The sequence below is a fragment of the Petaurus breviceps genome, unplaced genomic scaffold (genome assembly GCF_028583685.1).
Source record: "Petaurus breviceps papuanus isolate PSGF00001 unplaced genomic scaffold, PetGlider_PUasm1.0 229, whole genome shotgun sequence".
Taxonomy (NCBI): domain Eukaryota; kingdom Metazoa; phylum Chordata; class Mammalia; order Diprotodontia; family Petauridae; genus Petaurus; species Petaurus breviceps.
Genome location: NW_027185903.1, coordinates 14392958 through 14407625, shown reverse-complemented (window position 1 = coordinate 14407625; position 14668 = coordinate 14392958). Strand labels below are relative to the sequence as shown.

The following is a 14668-nucleotide window of genomic DNA, read 5'->3' as shown; positions in this document are numbered from 1 at the left end:
AATTTAGTTGTGTATTATATGCAATAATTCAATAACCATTTCTTAAGTACAGTGTCTATGTGGAAGACACTGTGCTAGGCACTGGGGACACAAAGACAAAAATGATTTGGTGTCTGACCTCAAGGATATTATGTATTTTACTGAAAGGCCTGATGTATACAAATTAATAAATACAAAATATATACAGAGCAATACAAAAATAATTTCATCAGGAGGGGAGAGGGAATTAAGAGAGGCTTTGGGGAGGAGTTTGAGCCTCAGGTGGGTTTTGAATCTTTCAAAGCTTCACACTTTCAGAGGCAGAGGTGATGATGGAGATAATTCACGTCAGGCATGAAAGGGTACCAATCATGCAAAGACACAGAGGCAGAAGATGAAATCTTGTGTAGGGGGAAAAGCTAACTAAGAGGAAGGAAAAGTATATGAAAAGGATTATTATGAATTAAGACTGGAAAGGTAGTGGAGAGACAAGACTCTGAAAAGGCTTTAAAAAATCCTCCTGGATTATTTTGTAATAGAAGCAGAGGTGAGTCACTGAAAAGCAGGACAGTGACGTGGTTAGGTCTATGTTTCACAAATATCTCTCTGACCACTGTGTGGAAGGTGTTTTGGAGAGGAGAAGACACTGGAAACAGACTAATTAGGAGGCTCCTGCAATAGTCCAGGCAATGAATGATTATGTGAATGGAGAAAGTAGAAATAATGCAAGAAATGCTGTGGAGTTATAATTAAAAGTTGTATGGGAGTGGGGGAAAAGGAAGTGTCAAAGATCACACCACAGGTTGTTAACTTGTGACCAAAAGATGATGGTGCATTCAACCAAAATGTAGAAACCTAATAAAAACTCCAGTGATATCCAGCAAACAATTGATAATGTGAAACTAGAGCTAAGGAGTGGGATTAGAGACAGATAGATTTGGAAGTCACCTGCACAGAGATAATCATTGAGCCCAGGGAAGTTGATCTCAAGGGAGAGTATAGAGAAGAAAAAGTACCTAGGACAAAGTCTTAGGGGACACCCATATTTCACAGGAGGGAAGAATAAGAGAAGTAATTAGAAAAAAGAATCAAGGCAGAGTACTGTTAAGGAGTCCAAAGGAGGAGAGAGTTGGGGTCTCAACAGTGTCAAAAACTACAAAGGGAGGTTTGGGGTTGCAATTTTTCCAGTTATCAAGAAACATCTTTGGCTCATTCCAATAAGGAAAAGGAAAATAGCAAATATTTCTCATATGTACAGGTGAAACATACATGTAACGTGGAACTGGAGCAATAGGTTATATATACCTACATGGTAAAACACAGAAGAAAGCATGACAGGATCTGATGATGTATGAGGAAAGAGAAGTTAAAAACAAAAAAAGATTACCCAAAATATATTTTGATCCCAACTGCCTTAGATTCTGGAACTGGAAGTAAATATAAAGGATTGCTATGCATCGTGTGATTGTCAGAATGATAATATCACTGCTTAAAACATCCTGTAATGGGAGTAGAGAAAAAAAGAAAATATTCATTATCTTAAAAAGTAGTCCAAAAGGGTAATTTTTATACCTCATTATTCTGTACATTAGCATGATCAAGAATACATCGAGTTTCCAAAACATAAAAAAATTACACAAAAATTCAGTTAAAGAAAGGTCTGTTTTGTGTAATTCAATCAGTTTAGCTATAATAAAGGAGCAGTAATTTGTTACTGCTAAGCATTACAAGTCACTCTGCTACAAAAACCAAATAATATATTCTCCAGAAAAAAGTTATTCTTTTCATATACTTGAGAAAATTTCAAATCCACTCAAATGTTACCTATTTCCAGAGTATCAATATAAATGACTGGTCCTAATAAATGCATGCATACAATGTGAATGTGAGTCACAATAGTATAGCAGAAAGAAAGTGCCTTAAAGTAAGGAAGACTGGTTCAAAGCCTGCCCTCAACACAAACTACCTGTGAGATCAAGGGAAATCACTTAACCTTTCAAGGACTCAGTTAATTTTCTCTGACTGTAAATTATCTATTTGTATTAATGGAAATAAGGAGTTACTATATCAATAATTCCCTAAACTAAAGAGTCCAGGACTTAAGTCTACATTTTTTAAAATAGTAAAACTATTGTATTCATTGTATCTTGAGATTGTTACTAAGCTATTAAACAATATTAGATAATATTTTTTTTAATCTCAAAAATAAAAGCATCAAAATGTATTTAACTTACTTCTTCAAACTTTGGACATTCATAATTCCAGCCACAGATTTTGTCATTACCAGTAAACATGTTCATGGACATCATGCAGATGGTAAGAGTCACAGTCCCCACTATGACTTCCCAAGGATGGGATGCCACAAAGAGGCCATGCATGCGGAAGAGTCTTGACAACATTGTAGCCCCTGAGTCCTTTGATCCTGAAAGACAACAAACGAGTATTCAGTTTATTTTTCATTGCCATAGTAGAAAGATGCATTTGGAGGAAACAAGCTCTAACTGCCTTGTGTTTAATATGGCATGGTATCTTGCACACGTACAAGTAATAAAATATTACTTGACAGATTACTGAGTGACACATAAGTGTACACATCAAAAAGAATGGCTTCTATCTGGTACACTTCTCTGTGCATATAATTCTTTTCATGTTTCTTTAAATGTTATTTTTTTGCCATTTCTTAGAGTGTAATAAGCCATTACATTCATTTACCATAATTTGTCCAGACTACTGTCTACAGACTCACAGAAGAGCTAGACGAGACCCTATAAATCTGGTCCCTACTAGACTCTACTATACTCAGTCTAACCCTCATTTTAAAGATGAAGAAAACCAATGCTTCTTCAATAAGGTTAATTTAAGTCTTTTGTTCAAACTACATAAATTATTTTACTTACAAGCAGTTACTGTAGCATGAAGAAATGGGATAAAAAGCATGTGTGACCATATTATGTGTCCACATAATTAATAAGCCCCAAGAAGCTTTATAGATTTCCCCCCTCTTTATGTCTTGGCTAAATCTCCCACAGATGATTTCCTCCAACGTGCAAGGGGATTTTCTATGAAAACTATCTGAAGCAGCCATCCAGATAAACTCACATTTCATGCAGAATTTAAGAATTACCTTAAAACTGAAAAAGGCTCAGCATAATGATTTGTACAAGTCAAGAATATCAAGACTGACTAAATTTGGGACTTGTAATCTTAGAGTCAAAATGTTCTATGCTAAAATGAACATTATGAGAATATTAATCATAGATGAGAATAAAGAGAAAACTAAGGTTGAAAAATTAAGCCTCTGGGGAGAAAAAATAAACTATAATGCTGTGGCTGTTCTGAAGAGAATATAAAACAGTGACATCTGTAGTAGCAAATAGAACTGTGTCATCAAATCTATAAGGAAAAGTGAAATAATGGCAGTATGTCCCAGCAGATAAACAAACACAGTTTTTCCATGACTAAAAAAGGAAACAGTTTAATAAAAGAGACAGTTTCCTAGAGAATTTTTTCAGCAACTTAGATACTGGTTAAAAATTTTTTGGGGGAAAAAAGTCACTTGGATCAAAAATATATAATTATTTCCCATTTAAAAGCTGGCAGTGATTTACATAGTCAATAATATTACAATTCTCCAACAAGTGAAAGAATTATAAAGAAAATATAATATACCTGCCACAATCAGCTTAGCTTAGGGGATGGAAAGCAGGCCTCACAAGCAGGAGGAGGTCAAGCCATACCTTTGACCCATGCTGCCTTTGTTTACTGTGGGCAAGTTATTTAAACTCTCAAGGTCCTAGCAACTCTAATAAAAGTCACCAGGAGTTCTTTATATGAATGAAATCACAGATCCAAAACAACAAAAATACTGCTATGAAGATCTAATTCATCCACCAAGCTACAAAGACCATCTAAAAATCACTGAATACAATGTGCATATCTTTTAGCTCAGAAAACAAGGATATGGATTATGGATACACACACTACATAATGCGAACAAAGGGAAAGCATGTCTAAGCCTTTGCAGGATTCAAAGTATTTTGCCGTATACTTTCTCATCTGAATCTCAGCGTATTCTTTCAAGGCAAGGAGTTACCTATAGCAGAAGTGTCCAACTAGGGGCAGCTGGATGGCGCAGTGAATAGAACACTGGCCCTGGAGTCAGGAGAACTTGAGTTCAAATCTGACCTCAGACACCTGACATTTACTAGATGTGTGACCTTGGGCAAATCATTTAACCCCAATTGCCTTGCCTTCCCCCCTCCAAAAAAAGGTGTCAAACTACTGCCCCCAAACTAGCTGGAACCAAATGCCAATGGAATTAAGAAATGTTTACCAGAATAAATTAAAACACAACAGGCAGAGAATATTAATTTGTGATTTTCTAAGTCATTATGTGGCCCCTCTGTTTCTATTTGAGTTTGAAACCAATAGTATATCTAATCTAAAATATAGCATTTTAGCTCACATTAAATTCTGGCATTCTAGAGAACTCAGTGTTTATATCATATACTATCAATGCTAAGAAAGGCACCTTTAAAAATTGTTTACAGGCAGTTCTTTGCCTGCGCTTTTAAGTAATAGATTATAGTAAGCCATTATAATATAGGTATGATTTTTCTACAACTTAAACCCAAAAAGTGATACCATTTGTTTTCACGACTGAAAAGAATTTGTTAAAACACTTTGTCTACACATTGATGCTGGGAAAGACACCTTATCAGTTAGATTTAGAAATTTATAATCTAGTCAGTGAATAGGACCTAAGAGAAATGGGTTTAAAATGAATCTGAAAATTTCCCTTTCAATTCTGGACCAACTTACAACATAGTCTGCTACATGATTACTACACTATAAAAGTTCCTTTGTATTTGCAATCATATATTGGGGGATCTAGTCTAATGTAGCACCTTAGATGAATATTCTTTTAAGTTAATTAACCTTTTTTTTTAAGTTGGCATATCAAAATGATTCCCAGTCCTCAGAGGAAAAAAGTTATAATCTATAATTAGCTCAACTACAAGCAGAATTGAAAACAGAGAATAATCATCTGATGCCACAATTTCTGTAGTATACTTTTTTTTGTAGTATTCTTAAGACATACTCATCACAAAGAAAATTTCCAGGAAGCCCCCCAAAATGGGAAAAGGTTTTCAATCCCTCACAATTCTGCAATACTGTCTTCTCTAGAATCTTTGTAACATTTAGGAGAAAAAAAAAACTGATCTGGCCCACACTCTGTTCTCCCTACTCCTTCTCACAGAACCCTATAGAACACAATATAAATATGGTAATCTGATTTATTCCAAAGTGTTTTAACACAATAACTGAAAACCACTTTTTGGCTCAAAATTTTCACAACCAACTACTATTTCCCTGTTATTAATATTATTAATGCATTTACATACCAATGAATTAATCTTCAAACTTAAAATAAACCTGCTCTACAAAACTACAGAAAAGTAGGATCAAGTAAACTCAGAATAGAGATTTTTATTCAATAGACAGTATATACCTTGGTTTATTCATTCAGAGGGATCAGCCTCAAAACATGGTATTTCAATGACATAAAACTGTATTTTGCCATAAAGAAATGAAGTTCGAAAGCACTTGGGTCAAAATTGATTTCTTCCATCTCTGACCTCCCATAGAATTTATTAGCAAACATTAAATTCAACAAATTTTCATTAAACATCTATATAAAGCTTACATTCACATAACTTTGTAAAGGGCTTTACATAATAAGAAAAGTAGCATGGGCATAATGCATACTGAATAGATTACTGCCTTTGGCATTAGGAAGGTCCGAGTTCAACCTTTCCTTTACAGCATACTACTGGTGTGATCACCCTAAGTCATTTAGCCTGTGACCAACATTCCCTGTGGCCTTCCATCCCTTTCCTCCTCAACCCTCATCCTCCCAAAGCACCTACTAGGTGACAAGGGACTATACTGGGTCGTGGAGTTACAAAAAGGATAGTCCTTGCTATCCAAAGAGTTCTGCATTTATTGTGCTAATTATTTGTGTGTGTGACTTGTCTGCTTGAGGGAAAGGAGAGCTATATTTTTAGTATCTCCACATCATCTAATATATATTGCTAGACTTACTTAAGCATATTGTGGATGCTTATTAAGTATCTGATATATTCAATATTATTACCCTGACAATGGATCTTTCAAATTTTCCAGTATAGCACCAGTCCTTGTAATAGGAGATTAAAGCAGGCTCCACTTGGGTATTTGCTGAGATTGCCAATCTGGATGTATGGAAAGAATACCAGACTAGAAAGACAGAAGATGGAGACTTTCCTCCTGGCTCATCTGACAACCCTATCACCTCGAGGTCTGCTGTTGTCCCTTGTCCTCAGCTTCCTTAACTTTTTGTATGAAGACACTGGACTATTAAACGATCTTTAAAGTAACTGGCATGACTATGATACGAAAAAGCTGATTTTTGTGACACGGGCATGAATTTATTAGTTTTAGAGCTAGGACTCAAATGACAGCTCCAATTTTATTAATATGTAATTAATATGCCAAAATTCGGACTGACCTAGAGATGAAATCCGCTGCCTAGGCCTTCAACCCATCAAGAACTCCAAACTATACATTTACAAGTCAGTCAAGCAAGCATTTATAAAGTTCTACAGCATACCCGGCACTGTACTAGGACAAAGAAAAGCAAGGGCAAGGCAGGGGCTGAAATCTCTTCCAAAGGATGTGACACTCGTATTTGGGACTTTTAAAAGAACTGTCATTTGCTTTGCTTTTCTCCCTTCGCCTAAGCAATTACAGGAAATAGACACTAGCAGAACTGGAGATCCGCGGGGTTGACAGCCTATTCTACGCCCTCCCCCCCATCTCCCCACAGAAAATTATTTAGGGTCCCGGGCACCCCCCCGGACATCTTCTTCCACCGCATCCGCCTTCCCTGATCCGGTTAAAAAGTCAGGGGCCCCTTCCAGGGGTCACTGCTCCTTCCCGGGGCTCTCTCGCCCCTGCTCGGGGTGGCGCGGGCTTGCCCTGTCAGTCCGGCAGCTGCGAGTGCGGGGGGCACAGGGTGGGACCGCTCCTCCGCCCAGCTCACCGCCCCCGCCCTGGACTCTCTTCCCGCAGCCGCCTCCGTGCTCATCTCCGCCCGCGGCTGCCCCGGGGCCAGGGAAGCCCCCTCCTCAGCGCTGCGGGGAGCCCCAAAGCGCTTCTCCTGGCAAAGAAGAGAAAGGCGGGGAGGGCGGCACTGACCGCTCGGAGAAGGACCCTCGGCCGCACGCACCCACCGCGTGGGCTCCAGCGGTTGGAACAGTCCGCCGGGGCCTCAAGGACGCAGGGCGGGTCCCCCTTCGAGTCCTCGGGGTCCCTCGGGCCGGCACCGGCAGACCGGGTTCTTCGCCGTCGCCGCCGCAGGCAGGCGCCTTCCGGGCTCCGCCAAGGCGTCTGAACGCGGTCATGGCGCAGACCCCGATCTCCACCCACCTCCATCCCACCCCAGACCCTGGGCAGGATCCCTTCCTCACCTCGCCGCCGCCCTGGAAAACCTCCGGGATCCCAGGCTTGGGCGTTTGGACAGCAGTCTCCTTTCAACGGAGACGCGGGGCGGAAGGAACCTTCAGTTTACGCACGCAGAGAGCTGAAGAGATCGCGGCCAATCAGAGAGGATCGTCCGATCATTCAGCCAATCACAGGGGTGTCTACCGGCCTGACGGCCTTACCTCACCGACGGTCGCCTTAACAACCGCCCACAGCCCAGAGTCGGTTCAGAGAAGGGAGAACGCACCATCTCTCACCATGGCTCGCCAACCAATGAGGAGCCTGACTCCCAGAGCCGCCGCAGCCCATTGGTCACTGGGCCCTGGGGGGGTATAGGCATCAAAGCAGCCTAGTATAAAGGGATAAAGGATGTGAAGGGTGAGGTCGGGAGGGGTTTGCAGAGATGAGGATGGGGATGGGGAAATTGGGCTGTGGCTGGGGGAAATGGTGACTGTGACGTAGGCATCATTTCAGGTCTGGAATGTGAAGATACAGGTAGGAGCTGTAACGGAGGAGGAGAAAAAGGCTTATGTTGCAGAGCCAGTGAAAGGAATTTGAAGGGCACTGGGAGGGACAGAAGGACAGAAAGAGATGAAGGAGATGAGGGAAGTAGGGGTCAAAGTATTGGAGTTGGTAACATTCCATCCAAAGAATAGTCCTAGGAGGTAGTTTGTACCGGCCCCAGTCACCGAAGAGAGTGGAAAGCCAGACTTCTCTGAATTGGCAACTTTCTGGATTTGGGGACAATTGGGGACAATTAGCATCTGACACAATTAATGCTAAAACTAAAGCTAGATGTAGCAAGATGAAATGTTAGCAGCCAGAAGGGTCCTTAGAGAATGTCTGGCCCAAACCCTCGCCTTTGTTATGTGAATAAACAGACCCAGGAGAACAAAGTGAATTGTATGTTATAGACTAGGAACTGAAAATTATAGTTCTCTTTTCCTATGTGTACTTAAGTCGGAGCCCCGATATATATTAGAGTTAAGCAATAGGTAAGTAGAGTAGAGCAATAGGTAAGCTATCATTACCTAGATTTATGTATTTAAAATAAGTTACCTGCCTTCTACAATACATTGCAGAAGTGTCTCAGTTGTAGCTAATTAGCATTTATTCGTCTTACCCATCCCAAACTCAACAGGTCGTAAAGAGAATTCATTCCCCTCCTACTACCCACTTCTTAACTTTACCGTATATGGAAGGCACCACCAATTCCCCGTCCCTGGGGTTCCCAGACTTTGGAGAGTCATCTGTGACTCTGCCCTCTTCCTTATCCACAACCCCTACCTCAATATCCAGTCACTTTTTGGTCTTGTGTATTCTTGAGGAGCTCTTTGAGGGCAGGGACTATTTTAGTAGCCCATAGTAGACACTTGGCAAATGATTGATTAATTGATTCTACCTCCATGGTCTCTCAAATTTTAAGAATCCCTTCTCTCTGCAGCCACTCTGGTTCAGGCCCTTCATCATGTCTGGGCTGGATTAGTTTAATAGCTTCATAATTAGTTCCCCCTCCTGTGTCTCCTCTCTATTTGAGAGATAGCATGCTATCATATGGTGTACTATATTTGGAGTCAGAAAGATCCAGGGTTCAACATCCTATCACAGACATTTGATTGCTGTGTGACCCTAGGCAAGTCACTTAACTCTAGTGTCCTACAGTTTCCCTAGCTGTAATATGAAGAGGTGGGAGACAGTAGCCTCTAAGGCAGGGTTCTTCTAGCTCTAAAACTCTGATCCTGTAATTCCAATCCTTCTTCCACATGGCTACCAAATTTAAGCAAGGTCCAGTCACATCATTTCCCTGTTCACTCCCAATTTACTGTGGAATAAAATATACCCCATTGTACCCTTCCAAAATGATTACACTTTCCTTTCCTTCATACCGTCCATGTTTGAGCCCAATTGGTCTACTTGCTGTTCCAGATACACAGCATTCCATCTCCCTTCTCAGTGATTTTGCTCAGAGCTATCCTGTATGTCTCAAATGCCCTCCCTGTCACCTGGGCCTACAGAAAGCCTATCCTATACCCCTGTTTGCAATTTGCTGGTGCTTTTTCCCTACTCCCACCTTCCCACTGGAAATTACCTTGATTTACTGTGTAGATATTTTGCATTTAGTTATCTGTTTTTACATCCTAACTCCAGCTCTGTCCCACCACCAATAGAATGTGATCTCTGGGATCAGGAACTATTTTTGTCTCTGTGCCCTCCCTTCACAGCACAGTGTTTAGCACCTAGCAAAAAATTTATGAAATATTTATCAAATAAATGAAACTACTATATACGTGTATATTTTTAAAAGGCCAAATAAAAACTAGCATATTTGAAAGGTAGTGGAGTAGAGTGAAAAATGCATTCTGTGGGGAATCTGGTTGGAGACTGGAATGCTAGCCCTGGCCCCACCACTCCGTTCTGGTTCAAGTCAGCTTCCTTGGGCCCCAGGTTCTTTGTCTCTCAGATTATGGGGATAAGCTAATTGGAACTTCTAGCTCAAAAATAGTATAATTCTCTAAAGGTGGACATAGACATAACCTCCGAAGAAATTATCTGTGTGCTTCTCATTTTGGTTTTTTCCCTCCATTTGGAATTCAATACCATATTTGCCTTGATTTACTTGGTTTATTAAAGGTGTGTCTATTGACCTAAAAGCCTCAGAACATCTAAGGAATGAGTGACACTGAAATTTCCTCTCTTAATCTACCCTTAAATACAGTTGCTCTCCTGCCTTTACTTCTCATATTTCTTGACATGGTTATTGGTCAGATTGTTCATTTTACTATGATCAGATAATGGCTTAATTCTAGGGCAACTACATTAGCATGCATCATATAATACCGCGAATATTTTGATGTTGCTTTGCAGCAATTATTTTTATATAAATTAAAATATTTTCATTACCCACAGATACCAGATAATACCAAAGATAGAGCCTCTACACTTACATAATTTTCTCTACCTTTTGTTAATCTGTAAAAAAAATATCCTTTTTTTTGCTTTGAGTGTGGAGTTTTTTTTTTTTAGGTCTAACAGAATGTCTATGAGATTTCTCACATTTGGAGAAGCAGTATGGTCTATGAAGAGCACTGAATTGAGAGAAGACTAGGCTCCAGTCCCAGTTCTGCCACTTACTAGCCAACTGCATGAGCCTGGGTAAATCATTTCCTTTTGTATGGATTGCTCCCTATGCATTTAATTTATACTCTTACTTTCTATACCTATTTTCTTATCTGTAAAGGGGTAAAAACATGATCTTTCAAGAACCTCCCATCTCTAAATCCTAGCTTTCAGTAGATGTTGAATATTTCCTTTTCTCTTTATCATAATCCTTTGAAAACTTCTGGGTAGATTTTGGCTAAGTGAATGGAAGTTTTGTGGATGATACCAGGGAGTAGAATCAGGATTAGGAATTAGTGAAAAGAATGGTAGTTTTGGACTCAGAGAATGTGGATTCAAATCTTCGCCCTCCCCCTTATTTGTGAATTTGGGTGAGTCACTTAAGGGCTCCAGTTTTTGGTTTCTTAAAATTAAAGGGGTAGGACTTAGTGACCTCTGAAGTAACAGCTCCAAATCTATGATTCTATGAGGTGGATATAGGAGTGGCAAGAATAACTTGATTAAAACAAAAAGGTGGACCAGAGAGTTTGGCAGAGTAATTTGGGGGTAAGTTGATAAGAGGGTCTTGAGTCAGCAACACAAAGGAAATTTAATGTGGACTAAAATTTTGATTACTCAGAACCCAACTTGGTTGGGTATAGAGGGGAGTAATGTAAACTAATACCCGATAACTACTATTCAATAAATTCAGTATTTTAAAGGATTTGCAATCCATGTGCAAAAGATGTTACTGCTTCCAACAGTGCAGATCGCAACCCATCTTTACCTTTTCATCCTGTGAGATTGTCGTCTGCATAAATCCTCCAGGTAGAGTCCACTGAATGTACTGGTGGCCTTTCTTTAGAACTCTTGACATTGAATAGATATAGACATCAATGGAGCATGTTCATAGGTCAACTCTCCAGTACATGACTATGCCACCTCCTTTTCTGGTCTTACTGTTCCCTGATGACATCCTTTAAGCAGTTTTTCCTACCCAGTTCTTCATTAGTAATATTCTACACCCCTCTACATACCCTTGGGTGATCTGCAAATTTAATGATTTAGAGACTTAAGTATTCCATGTCTTATGAAGCATAAAGACACTGATGTTAAAAAAGATAGATCTTTTGTTTTGGGGAAAAAAACTTGAGTCTCAAAAGTGTTGTGCAATTTCCCAGAGGCAATCCATTTCACCTCATTTTTCCTTTTTAATTCTGGACCCAAATACAAAGATGAAATCAGATAGGATTCTGTTCTTCAGAAGATGGTAATCTAACAGAGGTTATAATTTACAAACACAACCTCAAGAGAATTAGAATGTGACAAGTACTTTGGAAAGAACCAAAGTGCTAGGAGAGGTTTTTTTTTGGGGGGGGGAGGTCACTTCTCTTTTGGGTAGATAGGGGAAGATTTTCTAGCAGAAGTAGCCTATAAGCTGGGCACTGATAGAGAAGAATGATTTCAAGAGGTAGGAAAGATGTGTGTGTTTCAGGTAGGGATGGGGGTATCCCTATTTCATGCCTAGGGGAGATGTTGTATACAGAGACAGACAGAGGAGGTATGTGAAGGGGGCCAGGGGATAGTGTGCTATAAGGCTAGAAAGTTAGGTTGTGAAGCTTTCATCTGAATAATGAAAGGTGACTATCTTTCCAAGTATCTCAGCCCTACCTTTTGAAGTTCATAGTCTTCAAGCTTGTAGGACTTGTTTCAGCATTTGTACCAGCTATATTATTAACAAGAGGCATATTAGCCCTATATATGTCATTTAGTGGCTTAAATCTGATGTGAACCTACAACCAGAGCTGCTTAGTAATCTTTAGGCAATGTGAATCAATGAATAACCCTAATGGAAAATGATATAGCCACTGCTTTTCTCTATAGCAAAAATCCCCATCCTTTTTGGTTGGGATATTTGTGTTTTCAGTAAACCTTCTTCTACCTCCTATTAAATATGAAAGGAAACAAATTCTAGAGTTTAGAATACGAATGCACAAAATAAACCAAATAGATTAATTTTCTTCTCCATAGGCCCACTAAGATCAATTTGGAGTTTCTCTAATGTTTTAATAGGATAATAAGTTATTGCCAGATATTGCTGTCACTACCCTAACCAAGCTTTTCTCATCCCCCACTTTAAGAAATCCTGCTCTAGAGGGTCCTTATGCAATGTCCAGGGAGGTATATCTTGGTACAGTAAAAACCAAGGGACATGTTCAGGATACGCTGAGGCATCTCATAGCACAGGGATGTATACCATGGACTTTTTCAGGATAACATGCCCTTACTTCAGCAATAAGATGAGCTCTGTGGTAGTATAGAACCTGGGGACCCATCAATTCAGATTGGTTTGAAGGGGGTGGGGAAGCAAGAAATGGGATCATGAAATCATAGACTTAAGAGTTGGAAGGTCCCCACTCTGACATTGTGATCCAACCTATTCCTTTTATAGATGAGGAAAACAAGGCAAAGAAAGATTGAATGACTTACCCACATTTAGATAAGTTGTAAGTTGTAGAGTTTGAATTTCCACCCAGGGCCTCTGACTCCAGATCCAGTGCCCTTTCCATAACACCATGTTGCCTTTAGTCTTGGATTTCAGTGGCAGCCAGAATAGAAAGTGCTTAGCTCCTGTTCTCACTCCACAGTGTCAGGAGAGAGAAAGAAAGGATGTTGCTTAAAGTACAAGCACACCCTCCACCCACACAAATCCTAAGTTATAGGGACTCAACCCCAGTGGTTTGGAGTAGAGTAGTTCAGAGCACCAATCATGATAGACATGTCTCAAGAAAAAAGGGAGGATATCTGTGGGTGCTGCTCTTCTTTCATTGGATGGTAGCTTTCAAAATAGGAACAGACTTTAGACGTCACCTTGTCCTATGCCATCCTTTTACAGAGAAGGACTTGGCCAAAGTCATACGGTAAGAGGAGCAAAGCTAACCAAATCTAGAACTCCTTACTATGCCGCCATGCTACTCTTTACACTTGTTCACTGGGTAACATTTTTTCTGCCGTAGTTTTCTACCTGCTGCTCTCTTCTTTCTGCCCTTTTCTTTGCCCATTTGCCTGCTCCTGGCTTTCCTTGTAAGCAGTGGCAAAGAAAGAAGCCGCTACACTAACATACCCAAAATAGTGCAAGTCTATTAGAAAAGAAAGAGCACCAGGGTATTCTGGGATTTAATTACCCTCTTTTCTTTCTGGGGCATGTTTTTTTTTTTTGGTAAGCTATTGTTCTTGCTACTGTCTAGTACGGTTCCTGAACACAGCTCAGCTTTCTCTGGTTTCTTCTCCCATTCCCAAAATCACTCTGCAGCTGTCCCCCATCTAGAAGCTTTTGCCTTTATCCAACTCTGCCTTGCCTTGTGTTACTATTACCTGATATCCAGAAATTCATTGTACCATAAAGATAACGATAGTAGCATGCATTTATATAGTTCTTTAAAGTTTGCAAAGCTTTACTTTACAAATAATTTATCTGATCCTTACAGTAATTCTGTGAAGTAAATGCTATTATTTATCATCCTCATTTTACAGATGAGGAAACTAAGGCAGACAGAAGTTAAGTGACTTGCCCAGGGTAGCATAGCTAAGCTTGTGTCTGAGTCAGAATTTGAACTCAAGTCTTCTTGAATCCAGGTTTAGAGCTCTATCTGTTGTGCTCCCCAGCTGCCTCTAAGTGGCACAGAAGGCTCCAAATATTCTACCATTTCATTGATTATGGGGTATTTGTTACCCTAATTTAAGCATACTTCCCAATGGCTTTTTGATATTGAGAAATATATTCAAATTAAGGCAACAGGAGATGTTTCCTTCTCTATAAGATATTTGGCCAACAATGCTGACTTACTTCATAGAGTTGCTATGAGAAATGCTTGCTAAATATTGGTGTTAAGCAGTATAAAGGCTAAGTAAAAGACAGATGCCGCGAGACTCTCCTACCTTACATCCAGGAGACATATTCTTGGGTCCATGGAGGATTGCCGTTTCTCCTCAGGCTAAGCCTCAAATTCCTAGTGAATGTACACACATTTGTGAATGCTCTGGGATTTAGGCAGCTCAGAGAGCTTCC

At 39.9% G+C, this 14668-nt stretch overlaps 1 protein-coding gene across 2 annotated transcripts in view; it reads right to left on the bottom strand.

The window, feature by feature from the left end:
• Positions 1 to 13273, bottom strand: part of HMGCR (3-hydroxy-3-methylglutaryl-CoA reductase) — a 32714-nt gene extending 19441 nt beyond the window's left edge. Inside the window, exons 1-3 of one of the 2 annotated variants that reach the window (XM_069096237.1) lie at positions 13090 to 13273; positions 2214 to 2401; positions 1367 to 1478 (exon numbers count right to left, since the gene is read on the bottom strand). In XM_069096237.1, the coding sequence (XP_068952338.1) occupies positions 1367 to 1478; positions 2214 to 2401; positions 13090 to 13177 (388 nt within the window). In that variant the 5' untranslated portion in view covers positions 13178 to 13273. Of the gene's footprint in view, positions 1 to 1366; positions 1479 to 2213; positions 2402 to 7490; positions 7654 to 13089 lie in introns of those variants that run through there. The other variant, XM_069096238.1, reaches the window with a different exon arrangement.
• Positions 13274 to 14668: the final 1395 nt, after the last annotated feature.